The sequence below is a fragment of the Xiphias gladius genome, chromosome 9 (assembly GCF_016859285.1).
Source record: "Xiphias gladius isolate SHS-SW01 ecotype Sanya breed wild chromosome 9, ASM1685928v1, whole genome shotgun sequence".
NCBI classification, from domain to species: domain Eukaryota; kingdom Metazoa; phylum Chordata; class Actinopteri; order Istiophoriformes; family Xiphiidae; genus Xiphias; species Xiphias gladius.
Genome location: NC_053408.1, coordinates 1548838 through 1562915, shown reverse-complemented (window position 1 = coordinate 1562915; position 14078 = coordinate 1548838). Strand labels below are relative to the sequence as shown.

Sequence of the window (14078 nt, the reverse complement as noted above, 5' to 3'; positions counted from 1 at the left end):
ATATGAACAAGTGGATCCACACACATTTGGATGAACATACTCAAGCATGAACACACACACACACACAGTTTCCCAACAGAGGCAAACAGCTGCATCTATTATGGTCTGGCAGGTTGCCTGGGAAACCTTTTAGGCCTAACAGGTTGTGATTAGATGCAGCTGTGCAGCCTCTCGGCTCACTGTGATAAAGCACCGCTCTCACCTGCTTTTTGAATCGGGCAGCGGGTGTCCTCCTGGTCACCGAGAGCAGCCTGTAACTGAGAGGTCATCACGGTTCTTATCTCCTCAGCGTGTGTCCATTAACACCTGTGTGATCTGAAGCAGGATGCTCAACGTGTCCAAGTCCTGGAAATGGTTCGAAAACACTTCCTGTGATGAATGATTTTGATGAATGACCTGAACTGTCTCTCTGTGTGCTGGTGTGCGTAGGCGGGGATGGTGTGGTGGGTTCGGTGGCTCTGAGGATCGTCATGGGCAGCTGGTGGCTCTTCACGCTCATCGTGTGTTCATCGTACACCGCAAACCTGGCAGCGTACCTCACCGTGTCACGCATGGACCACGCTATATGGTAAGGTTCGCTGCCGCAGACCGCACGCATTGCTCTATGACCGGGCTCACCCTGACATTACCAGGTGGAGCCAGTGGGTCGGCAGCTACTTGGGATGTAAACAAACGTGAAAACGTTATTCAGACCTGAACAGGCACCAACAGCTTCTGAATCTCTGCCGTGCATCTTTTTTTTAGAAAATGGTAAAAATTTAAAAATGTAACACGAGGATTTGACTGAATCTCTGAAATTGATTGTCATCTGTTTATATTTCCTGCTAAGATGAGACAATACAGTAGGCAGAAAACGTGCTAGTGAAAACAAGGTGTTCGATTCTCGGAGACTTAACCTGAGTCCCAAAGTCTTCTCACACAGACAGATTCGGTCTGTTATACAGGAGGCATGAATCCCTCTCACCAGAGCAATGATGTGTCCGTCTGTTGGGCTGTAAAGCAGCAGCTTGTTAGGATCGGTGATGATCAGACAGTAAATAATTAGTCAACGTCTCCCGAGAGTCGTTCTCCGCAGCTCAGTCCTCCTCACCCGGACTGGGGGGAGTCCATCTAGTCTTTATGATCGCTGAGCTCAGAGTCCGACCAGGCTCTGAGCCCCAGAGAACAGCAGAGTGGAGTCCGGCGGAATAAAGTTTATGGAGCTCAGGTTTTAGAGGCTTCAGCGAGTGTGTAGCTGTGACCCTGCTCCACCACGATGAGGCGATATTCTAAATTGATCCCCGTGGGTCAAATCAGGTCGTAGCTGCTGTGAAAGTGGTTCTGCACTTCTTTTTTTTTTAAAAAGAACCAAACAAATAGATTCTAATTAAACCGTAGAAACAATATTATTTGGTCAGTAAAATGCATTCACAGACTAATGAAAGTAACAGTTTGATCTGTGATTATAATTATTCGTGGTGATTTATTTGTTGGATCCTTTCATCTTTTTATGCGCTTCTTCTTGTGAGACGCTTTGGACCGACGTGTTTGCCAGATTAATGTAATTTAATGTAGTGCCTGCACTGTAGCGGCGCCCACAGACTCTTCCTGCATTAAGAAGACCACAACCCCATGTGTCCACGGCTGTGGAAGCCAGTGAGGGGTCATTTTTGTTGTTGCTGCAGTAGCGACTCCTTGGTCACTTTCTCACGGGTGTGTTTTGCATAGTTGGCTCTACTAGTGTTTAATCACTGAAAGCAGGAGTGCTGCGGATTAAAAACTTACATTTTGTAAAAATAATGTTTAAAGTACTAAGAGGTTATGTCAAAAACCCTATGAGGGAAACACGTGCATGGGATAAGGCCTGGACACACCTGGATTTAAAAACATCTTAAATTTCACCATGAAATCAATTCATTCCATTATAGTGGGCTAAGGAGCTGACAAGTTTGCTAAAGGACCTTTAGCAGCTCAGAGAGGTTTATTTTCCCTCCTCAGTACCAGTTTTGCATTGAGTGAAATGGTGTGTTATGGTGAACAAAAAGCCAGGGGAGAGTAAACAAAGCAGCAGAGAAAATTAGAGAGAAGCTTCTGAGACTGAGCTAACGGTCAGCGGTCGCTGTCACCAGGCTTCTGGCCACGCGTATTTTCTTCACGAGGACGAGTGAATGTTGCTTCGTGGTGTGACCGCTGCATCGTGTTCACTGGCAGAATTAATTCTGTCTGTCTTTATGTTTAGACAAAGAAGTGCTGCATTCTCACACCCTACAGGAGTCGTGGGCAGGCAAAGCGCAGGAATTGGGCAACAGAGACCAGACACTTTGCAGAGACGTTCGATATGAACATTTTGCAACTTTTGCGGATACGTTCGTTACCTACGTTTCCACATTTAAAAAAAAAAAAAGAAAAACAATCTTGGTGTCATTACACGGTTTTAAAACAGCTTAGTCGCATAGGAACAGACTTTCTGGGAGACAGGGTTAGGATTAAAGCATGCACGGACCCAGAGGCTGCAACTCCAAAGTCAAGCAACTAACAAAGGTTTTTAGAACAAATCTCTCTCTGTAAAATTTGTATTTTTAACTGAGTGACTGCTTTAGGGTTCTGTGGGCCTTTCTTCTTCTTTAATTAGTAGAGAACCTATTACCCTGTATTCTGTCCACAGAAAGCTCAGAAGCAGCTCTGAGTAATGACTCGTCTCGTTCGCTTCCTCCCAGTGAGATGACAGACTCAGCTCAACATGGCCGCCACTCCACAGCAGCACGGTGTTAATTGCTTTTTCAACCTCAGGTGTTTCTCGCACATTAAAGAGGCTCCTGAGAAGATTGATACCTCGAATCTCTGCTGTGGAAGGCCAAAGAAGAGTTGGAACTCATCTCTCATTTGAAATGTGGGTGGTGTGAAGTCGTTTATGTAGCGCTGATTCTGTAATGACTTTAGAGGGTCGACAGTCTGAAGGAATTTCCTTTTTATTTGAATGTTTGAATGTTTGTTATATTCTCAGCTATGGCCCGATGATGACTCATATTTTCAATAGTCACATTTAGACCAAAACTCGCCGAAAATACCTCGCCTGAATTCACACTGTACCAAACGGTACCTCGGCTTCTCAGACACAACAGAACCTCTCTTCCCGCCGGACACAAAACTCGCCACCGGCCTTGCTTACGCTGAGCTAAGCGTTCCTCAGCTGCCTTCAGCTTCCCAAGGGCGTAACCTCACCGTGGATCTTAACCTGTGTCGGGCGCAAGTTACCGAGGAAACAGCCACCCTACCGGTGGCGCTGCGGGGCTTGACCAAGCGCACGCCGCAGTCTTCTGCAGCCGACGATCCCCAGACACTGATCTCAGACCTGGCTGTTCCCAGGCAAATTGCAGGAACGCAGACAAACGCAGACGGGGCAATGCAAAAGCGAAGAAAAAGGAAAAACTTTGAAATCGGCCTTCGCCTGTCATTTTGTTGGGATCCCGTTTGTGATGGAGGATCCTGAGAACTCCGTCACAGGTCATGGAATAACCTCACTGGATACTTGGATCTCAGCGCGGGCTCACGTCCTACCTACCGCACGCTGACCTCTGTTAACCTCTGCCTTACCCAGGAAGGACACCGCACAGCTCTCGGTCTCTGACGTTCTCTTAATCTGCGTAATTCCTTTTCCTTGAATGTCTCTTCCTGCACATATTTATCTATAGGACCTTGGTTGCTATGGTTACAGCAAGGGGGCCCGTGTGTCCCGTGGAGAAACTTTTAAAGGAAGAAAATTCCTTCGTAGACAGTTAAGCTGAAAAAGCTCTTGAATATTTTTCCATTAAAGCAGATGACACCGCAGCTTCTGAGCTCTCATATTTAATGCTGAAGAAAGCAGAGAGTCCAAACACTGCCTGCTGACTAGCCTCTCTCCTCCTGCTGTTACCGAAGAACACCATCAGCTCACTCTTGCCCTGACGGGAGCAGTGTTGCGTTTCGCTATAAAGAGTACGGTCCAGGCCTGCTCCATATGAAAAGCGCTAGGCGCTACATAAATAAAATGGAATTGAATTGAATTGAATTTTTCTGCAGCTCTTCGAAATGCTGTGAGCGGAGAGGGAAAGTTTGAAAGTGTTCAAAAGTTCAAACATGATTTGCATATCATGCAAGGCTTCATGAATTCTATATTTCTCATGAATAACAATCACCAAATTTAGTAGGTTCTGGAGGATGTGACATGGAATCCTGGGCGGAGAAACCTGGGTTTTTTACAGATATATCTCACGGTAACATTGGTATGACTCCAAACCCGAATCAGAGGAGCGGTTTTAAGATATTTCTCCTCACAGTGTCGGAACATAAATTTAGCTCTATCTTATAAGACTCAGTCAATGTTTGCTGGAGATGAAGGACATCAGGTTATGAGGGTTAAACAACAGATGACGGACAGTTTTCTCCAGTTTATAGTGGAGGAACATGGCGGCTGAAATGTTAAACTTCTCCATGTATTAATCTGCCATAACCCATTTCTGAATACGTTTAAAGGATAAGGTCAAGGTAAATCGTTCTTATTGTTAAACAAATCCGTAGTCTGGTTCCGAACCACTGAATCGTGACCCACATCTCCCCAGTAGGGAAGACCGATGAGTCAATAAGAGCTTTGCAGGCGGCATCACTGCGCGTATGCAGAACAGCATAAAACCAGAAAACACGTGAGGTCGAGACGGCTGATACAATGGACCTTCCTTCAACTCAAAAACAAAACAGTAAAGTAAAACGAGATTTGTCAAAATACAAAGGAGATAAATGACAACAAGAGACACGCAAATTGAGGAGAGGAGTTCACCAAAGAGCAGATAATGATCATGTAGAAAGAAAAAAAACAAAAGACATAATCAAGAACTAATTAGACATCATTAATTCAATGTGAAGACTATTAAGTTTTTTAATTTTCAAAAGCCAGTGAGCCATGTTTAATTTTGCCATAAGGAAGATGAACATGTGGTGTTGTGAGTGAGTTTAAGAATTAAATTTGAAGCCGTCGTCATATTTAATGGGCTGACGTGAACACCGTCAAAAATGAAAAGGCCCAACCCAGCGCTGAATGTATGAAAACTAACCCGGAGCTGTGAGCGTTTCCAAAGCCTGATATATCTTCTCCCTCTCCGCCATAGAGCAGCGCTTCTCCCAGAAACTATTAAAAAGCACGTCAGTGAGCCGCCCTCAGTCACACTCAGTCACACCGTCCTTCACCAAATGTGGATTAATCCGCCGCTGAAAACAGTCCCCAAAAAAACGCCCGATTTCATCCTGTTTGTTTGTTAAACTACAGTGAGCAGCTGTATGAAACTGTGTGTTTGTGTTTCTGAAGACTTAAACGATCAGTGGGAAAGCACTGAGAGACGGACCGACACCTTATCGGTTTTTGACCTTTCATGGAATCAGTTGACTTTAACAAAAATGTGGATTAACACCAGCCTCTATCCTCTAAGATGCAGGCCCTGCGGTCGCACAGTCACTTGCCTCCATAACACTTACTTCGAAAAAAGGTTTTTTTGGAGATCCTGTATTGTGAAGTGAGATGTAATGTGATCTGGTTCTGCCAGGAGCGTTTTTGTTGGCTTTGAATTTCACCAGACAAGACCAACCCTGTAGACGCTCAGATCGCAACAGGCAGGAAGTGAAATTATAACACCGTTTTTCTTTAGAGACCTCTTGAAGAAGCACTCGCTTCTGATACTGAACCTGCCGTTTCGTAGGTGAAACAGAAATTCAGAACCTGGAGGAGGCATGAAGCCGAGGAAGATGAGGGGGAGCGGAGAGCTGCGCGGCTGTGGTTTTATTATTTGGAATGGAAAATGAGCTAATGTGTGAAAGTCAACAAGTTAGTTTTCGCTTCACTTTGTCTCAGAGATACAGTCCTGCGTTGTTTTTGTTCTCGGTATAATTCCAGTCAGCTCAGTTTCACGGCTTCATGGCCTCGGGTTCAAACTGACGCAGTGCTAACAAGTTTAACTTGAGCCGTAAGTCACGTCTGGGGCCTCTGCTAACGGCTGTCAGCAGTCGAGCTCCTCCGGTTAACGACACCCAGACCCTTCTCCTGCCGATACCAGGTTGAGCTGTGTTAATGTGATCGGCCGTTCGTCTCCGTGATCAGGTCGACTGATTGTCAGCTTCACTGTATCGCGAGGTATAAACAGTGACCCGCGCATCAGAGCGAGACACAGGCGCGCTGTGACTGGCAACACGCGCGTTTTCCCACAACTTCCTCTTAACAACCGGCCTGAAAAGCTGCACTCAGCAGGACATTTCTGTGAAAACGCACCTGTGCTGTTGGTCTGAATCACCGACAGGTGGGAAGCTATTTTCTGAACACCCACAGAGTGATGAAGTCAAACGCAAGCGGTAAACTCTGCACTGAACAGCAAATGAGGAACCAGGTCCCCTTTACTCCTGGAACATCTGGAGTAAAGGGGACCCACACCCACAATGTGTCAGTCCGTCTCAGTGCTTTGACCTCCCTCCTCTGTCTGTGGCCCTCAGCTCCAAGCCCCCTGGTTCTTACCAAAGACGTAAATCTTGACACCAGACAAATATATAGTTTTTTATCAAACAGGAGGAGATGAAGTTGTTCTGGACAATTTTCAGCCGTGGATGAATCCACATTCTTAGGATTAATCCATTGGTTTTCATGGTTGACAATATGAAAAATATAGAATATTAACAGCCTAATGGTGAAGACCCACCATTAGCTGGGGGAAGACTCCTCTTTTGTATTTCCCTCATCCCCAGATGTATGGATACAAGTAAAAATGAAGTGCGGCGTGACACCGAGTCAGGTAAACCGTTGCAGCATGGTGAAAGTTGTGTGTGGCTCGCTTACGTTCGTTGACGAGAAAGCTACTGGCTAGATTTCGAGCGTTACGTAATTTGCTCCCAGTTGTTCCTCAACGTTCAACTCGTCCTATAGGGCCCTGATTTAATCTGGACTCTTACAGCAGAGGTGCACAGGGCTGTGTTTGCTCTGGACCGGGTGTCTGTGGGGGCAGATGTGTTCACACGTACAGTTTTTTGAATTCTTTTTAATTTGATGATAACTCTTGATGTGTCAGTGTACGAATCGGTTTCATGTTGCAGCTTTATACACTGCTGGGGAGGTTTAACCTATAACAATACAAAATAATGAATTTGGTAATGTTTTGTATTGTATGAATTGTTATAACCTGAATCTGCAAAGTAACTAGTAACTAAAGCTGTCAGGCAAATGTAGTGGAGTAAAACATGCAACGTTTGCCTCTGTAGTGGAGTAGAAGTATACAATATCAAAAAATGGAAACGCTCAAGTGAAGTTAAAGTACCTCAGCATTGTACAATACTAGAGTAAATGTACTTTCCACCATTGCACGCGTGTCTGCGTGGTCCCTCACGGACGTGGACAGTGAGTTGCACGTTACAGACACTCGCTGTACCCGTTCACCGCCTCCACCTCACGCGTCCTGTACGTCAACACCTCAGGTAACCACGGCAACGGTGGACAGTCAGCAGGTCAGAGACAAGGTCCGGATTTCACCTAAAGCCCAGCAGTGGAATAAGAAGACGGAGGGGGGGGGCGACTAAAAATATAGCAGGAGGTAAAGTGTAAATCTGCAGGTTATTAGTTCATGGTAGAGAGTAGAGGCCCCCCGGGGACAAACTGGCTCCTATGCCCAAACAGGATGAACCTCAGTTTACTGAGGTCACGTCACAAACCTGACAGACACAGGAAATTGTCCTCCTCTGTTTTATCTGTTTTCATCATTAAAAAAAGGAAGAAAAAAAATCACCCAGAGTCAATTTTATTCTCAAAAAATACTCAAACTGCTCCATTATAGAAACGAGAGCTATTTATTTATCAACTTCAGTCTGGCTGAAGTAACCTCGGTGAGGACATGATCCACTCAGCAGTTTACACCAGTAAACCCGGACAAACGGATGGAACATGTGAGCGGCCGTCATCACTGTGAACCTCCTGAACCTCCGACCTGAAGCCGTTCAGTTTGGACCATAATTTAATGTTCCAGACAGGCAGGGTGAAAAACAGAGACTTCCATGTATGATTTGTGTTTTATTAACAAAGACTCTGTGGGGGGGAAAAAAAAAAAAACCTTTTAGTGTTCCAGACGGTAAAAAGCCATAATTTCATGAAATGACTGGCCAGAAAACAGGAAAAGTTAGTCAAAGTTTGTGAGAGAAGCTGCTGGAAATATTAATAATTTGCCTGCTGCCGGGTCAATCGTCTGCCTGTCTGCCGAACTGTTTGGATTCATCAACAGACTCAAAGAGGGCTCTTGTTTGTGAAGCACACACATTGATCCTCGCGTCCTTTTCTTTTAAATCGTGCACGGATCAGGTTAATAACAAATGACTGCATCTTGACATTTCATTTATAAATAACAAGTGTATCTACTGCAGCTCTCCTCGCTGTCAACAAATCTGACTTATTGACCAGATGTGTTCTATTTAACAGAAGCTGTGTGCCGGAGTTTAATCCTAATGAGGACCCCAGTCCACAATGCCTCTACTTAACCTTTAGCTTCAGGATCCAATTATAGGTCTGAAAACTTCCCAGACTACAGCTATTTAAGATTTTAAAGAGAGACTTTGCTTGTGGATACTTTTTTGAAGAACAGACTGTAACGAGGGGTTACGAGAGAACATTTCAGTCTCCATTCATGATTATGCTACATAAGAGTCCTAAAGCACAATGCCGACGACATGCGGCGCAGACTTGCTGTTATAAACCTGCAATCAACAGGCCCGAGCTGATAGAACCCCGTCTTCTCAGAGGCTGGACAGCCTGCTCCAGAGCTTACATCGGCTTCCAGCCTACATCAGTCCCCCGTTTTCAGAGCCTGAGTCAAGTGAACCCCAACGTGTGGATTTCGGTTGAGCGACCCTGTAGAGCCAGACCAAACTCCACATAGTGTTTGATCACACCACATGTGAAACCCTCGCTACGTACACAACTGCAGCGGATGCCAGGTCGTGTCTACGTGCGCTTGGTTGCAACAGAATCCAAACAGTCAAGCTTTCAACCTGTTTTAATGGGTTGTTTTCCTTCAATGAATCCTTTTACAATGACTTCTTATCCAAATCTTTATGCATTTTTAGAATTTTTTTTTTTGAAAGCTCATTTACACGTCAGGAGTCCAGACCCAAAGTCTGGGAAAGGGTGTGTCAGTGTTCATGATGGTTAATTAGCTGACCGTGAACGCTGCTCGGTCTCCATGATTCAACAGTTTATACAGAGGTGGAGGTAGGTGCTCAGAGCCGGCCTCATCATCACAGTGATTACCCGATCAAGAGCGCAGGGCTGCGATCGCAACGACGAGAGCCCGTGTCGCTACGGGTACAGAAGAAGAAGTCTGGAGAGACGCCTGCGAGGTAGACCAGAGTTGCCAACGCTTGAGCTTTTGGCACGTTCTCACACTACCTAGACAAATTTCATGCCAAAAAGCTGAAGGGTCGAAGCCATAACTTGATGACTACAACTAACTAGATTTTGACTAAAAGTAATAAAACTAAATCAAAATCAGGTGCCAAAATTAACTGTACTCAAGTAGGTTGGCTGTAGCTGTCATTTCAATCGGAGGAGAAAACGGAGGAAACATAGTTTCACCTTGTTGAAAGTCGGGTTTTGTGTCCACATCGCACCAGCAGACACGCCGCCTGATCTTAAATGCACAGGCACTTCTTTAAAATGTCCTCTGAGTAGAAAACTGATGCATTTCTCTCAGGCCTGAACGCACTAGTACAAGCCTGACACGCTCGACAAAAAAACGTACAGCTCAGGTACATGATCTCGTTTTTCTTTATTTATCTCGTGTGTGAAAAAAGACTTGTCGCTCATTTCCCATCTTAAGGTAACCGACGGCCGCTTCGTATGCGCGCAGGGACACAGCAGCTCCGTCCTCGTCTATTTCTCTCCTCGGAAAAATCAAATGCAAGCTGACGTTTTCATCAACACATCCCCGGCCCGTTCCTCGGCGAGGGGCGATGCATTCAAGAGCGCGGCTCTTAATGCTAAGTACAAGTCTTTGCTTTTATGGACATTCGATGAATGCTGAAGTGGAGATTTGCATCCGATGCAGACGTCTTTTAAAGGCCCCTCAGACGGCAGAGAATCATCTCCCTCTTGGCTGACGACCATCTGCACTGGCTGCTGTTGCTTTTCCCCGCGCGGAGTCTGTCATTACTCCAACATACAGTAACGCACCGACGGGAAAATAAATGGCAAAATGCTCCGGTCTGCTGGAGCCTGTTAACCTCTCTGTCAAACACGCTGAAGGTCTCATGAGTCATGATACGTAGCTGTCACACCGCAGAGAACCAGACTGAATGAGGTGCTGGAAATGGTTTCGCAAGACGCAGCGTATCGGCGTGTGTAATGGTTTGTTGGTTGTAAGATGGCCGCCCAGGGGTTCATGGATAAACGGGACTAAGTCTGGACACTAACATTTGACAGAAAAATTGACATGAAGAATGTGGAGTGATTGAGTTTAATCCCTTAAAATCGTATTTGTCCTGATAAGTAGCTTTAAGACTGTTGAAATGATCTAATATAATATATATTGTGTATCACGTTCCACTGACTTGACTAAAGCCATCTGATGTGTAGTTTGAGTAAAATGTTCACACTTAAGACTCAGACCTTTTTTTTTCTTTTAATCGTTGCCCGATTCTTGTGCTAGTGTGATTCCTTTTTTGTAAATTCAGAGATCCCTGCTAGAATGTTAAATAAAGCTCCGCTGGGTTGAAGAAAGCTTGGCTACACAGCGATGGACGACTCACTCGTGGGGTCTAGCAGCCAAGGGACCTCATTTACAAGCGCTGCGTAGGAGCAACGCGGGGCTTGGAACGTGCGAACGCCACTTCCCACGGGGAAGCGGAGATTTATAGAAAAACAAACTGAAGCCAGATTTTACGATGACCCTTGCACAGCTTTCATTTGACTTATATTTAAATAATCGTCTTTCAGCAAGCGTGATAAACATTCAGGCCAGCTGTGCTATATTGAGACACAGATTATTCCATAAGTACCTCTCTGTTTTTAAACGATACAGACCAACTCAAATCTTGACCATTTGCTTCTGTGATTCCTTATTAGACTATTGAGCGTCTGGCGCTGGCTCATCTCCACATTGCCAAACCCTCAGAGCTCAGAGGAGACGCTCACACTCGATGGCGGTCGGTTGTGGAGCCACCACAGCGCCGGTCGATAGCTGCCCCATTACAGGAAAAACCCACAACACAGTTGCAAGGCTCTATTTTCTAGAAGCCCCGAAAATGGAGCCTTGCCCATAAAGACAAAATAGGATTTGTAATTCGTGAAGTAATGGAAGCTACAGCGAGAAAAATGTAGTGATCTGCATATGTTTACCTGCATAAAACAGCGGGGGCTGTATTCACACATCATCCTAAGGCCTGACACCGGCTCCTAACTGGTATTGCTGACTTTTTCCCCTAAACTCTTTCAGGTGCAGTCGCATTTGCAGCTTCGGGCCTATTTCCGCCTCATTTTACCTTCATGTTTAAAGCTTAATAAGTTCAACACCACAGAACACAGGTTAATGGCTTAAATGAAAGAGCGCACATGTACCATGAAATATTTAAGCATAAATTACTGCATTTATTAATCTCCATGAACATATAGGACATTGAATACACACTCCTTTTTTTAAATGAAAACACACTTAATTTTTGTTCTACAGTGACCTTTAATGAAATATGAAAAATAAAACTCTTTGAATTTGAGATTGTTGAGTGAGTCATTCCCCCCCTGGAACCCAGTCTGATTGCTGAGAGAACAGCTGTGAATATCAATATGAAGCAGGATTGTTCTGAGGTCGCTGTACTTCAGAATAAAGCTGACATGTTTATGAAATGACAGCCCCTGTAAAGGTCTCTAAGTCTGTCCCATATAACTGTGATAGTCCTCTTTTTCATTCGAGCTGTTGTTCAGGTTTTTGTGGAAAATCAAAAAACCCGTATCATGTAAATAAACAAAAGGAATAGGAACTGAAACGGAACGGTAGATAAAACGATCCAACATTCCTATAAAACAGGTGTAATAAAAGATACAAATGGCTCCTGTAGATGTCAGTCTGCAGATGGATATGAGGGTAATTCCAGTTAAATAAAATGCTTTATCTTTATCGAGTCGTTATGTTGAATCGTTCGGTCGGTCTTGAGAGACTCACAGCAGCTCTGATTGCGTTATATTCCATACATCTACTTATTACAAAATCCAATTAGGCGTCATATCGAACCGCCTAATCACCTCCAGCAGCACTGCAATTATGTCATTAAAGCTCCAGCATTACAAACGATTCAATCAGCATCGTCCCGGCAGCATCCTGTCTGTGTTCATTCAACTCCACGCACTCGCTGCATGACGGGAAAAATTAACAGGAACATTAAGAAAACGAGACAGGGTCAAATCCGAGTATATGGCTGCACCGTGTATGGACAGTGTTTCAGCTCTTTATCTGTTCGCTTCTGTCCTACTCTCTGTGCTCACACACACAGTCATTTCATGCAGCTGAGTTCCCAATGAATCTGTTCTCAGTTACATGTTTGTCTGTTTCTGTTGTCAGGCGACGGAACCAGTATGAAACGGTGACTCAAACGTGGCCCATTAAGACGACATGTTAATGTTAACATTTCCAAGCTGCTGCTCTGCTGCTGAAATCCTGGTTTCACAACCACGACGTCGTCTGATAAAAGCATCAGAATCAAGGGGTAAAGACGACGGCTGAGCTGAGATTTCAGGTGTATTTACCTGTAAAATGATCAGTCAGAGAGAACGTTAGAGCCTCACCCACGTCTGTGTCAGCTGACGTTTGGTCAGTTGAATGAGATACATATGGAGGTGTGTCTGTGGAGGGAAAGCCCGGCCTCGCGCTCACGGGGCGACGCTGGCGACTCTCTTCTACAGGAAGTAGCGAAGGTTTGTCCACGAAGTCGCCGGATTTGTCTCTGGGTGCTTCTGGGAAGAGAAAGTCACAGCACCTCGAAAAGTGAATCTAGTGCTAATTTGGCAACGCCGCCTGTAAACGACCCCCTGATGACGCAATAGAGACCGTTCATGCCAGTTCATTTTGAAAGAGCAACGGCCAATGGGAAAACTCCAACACTCGGCCGCTGACCAATGGCGTAGCTTGATCCCTCACTCAGTCAGTCAGTCGGTCACGGACACTAGCGTTTGTGAGGCTGGCCTCGCTGTTGCGGTCCAGCGCAGTAAACACGAGAGTCATCATGTGACTGATTCACTCCTCTTAGCTGACACTTTGCATTTAGAGCTGTAGAGGACACTCGTCTGAACAGACGTCCAGATGCTTTATGTGATTTAAAAGACTGCTTTCCACCATTTATTAGCTCCAGCAGGAGACAATATGAGAAACATACAACTGTCTGTCCTGCACATTTGTCCCCTATATGCTCAAAATAACGGGATTTACACGGATGAGGAGCTGCCGAAACCTCTGCAGAGCCGCGCTGGTCACGTGACACGGGGCGAAACGGAAGCATCTACAAAAACTGTATTGAGGGTCACCATCAGTAGTGCGAAGCAGCACTGTGAGGGAGGGAACTGTGGAAGCTCGGGAGGCACACAGGAAGCAGAGTGCAGCCAAGTTTTTTCCACGGGAAACATAAATAAGAGAAACCGTAAATACCATTACCTCAATGAGATGAAATTCATACATCTCAGGACCTTTTTCCTGTGTCTACTCTCTGGCTCCCGCTCCAACAACCCTGGCTCCTGGAAATGACTTTTCTATCCAGCTAAACTACAACAGCAACAACGCTTTGAAGGAAATGCAGTTGTGAGAGGTTGATTAGAGTAAACATTCTCTTTTGGGGACTTTTGGGGACGCATTTGTATTTTTGTTTAATTGTTTTCTGTGTGAAAAGAAACCAAAGCGGGAGGAAAACGTGACAGGTTTACCGACTCATTCATTGATCCGGAGCAGAGCTTTGGAAAAAATCCGGGGCTTCAGACACATCTGTATAATAAACCATAAAGAGTCCGGTCTAGACCTGCTCTTTATGCCCTGAGATAACCTCCGTTATCATTTGGCGCCATAAAAACA

At 45.1% G+C, this 14078-nt stretch overlaps 1 protein-coding gene across 1 annotated transcript in view; it reads left to right on the top strand.

Moving 5' to 3' along the window:
• Positions 1–14078, top strand: part of grid1b (glutamate receptor, ionotropic, delta 1b) — a 490341-nt gene that overhangs the window by 450864 nt on the left and 25399 nt on the right. Inside the window, exon 13 of the mRNA XM_040135538.1 lies at positions 430–568. Coding sequence (XP_039991472.1) covers positions 430–568 — 139 coding nt within the window. The remainder of the gene's footprint in view (positions 1–429; positions 569–14078) is intronic.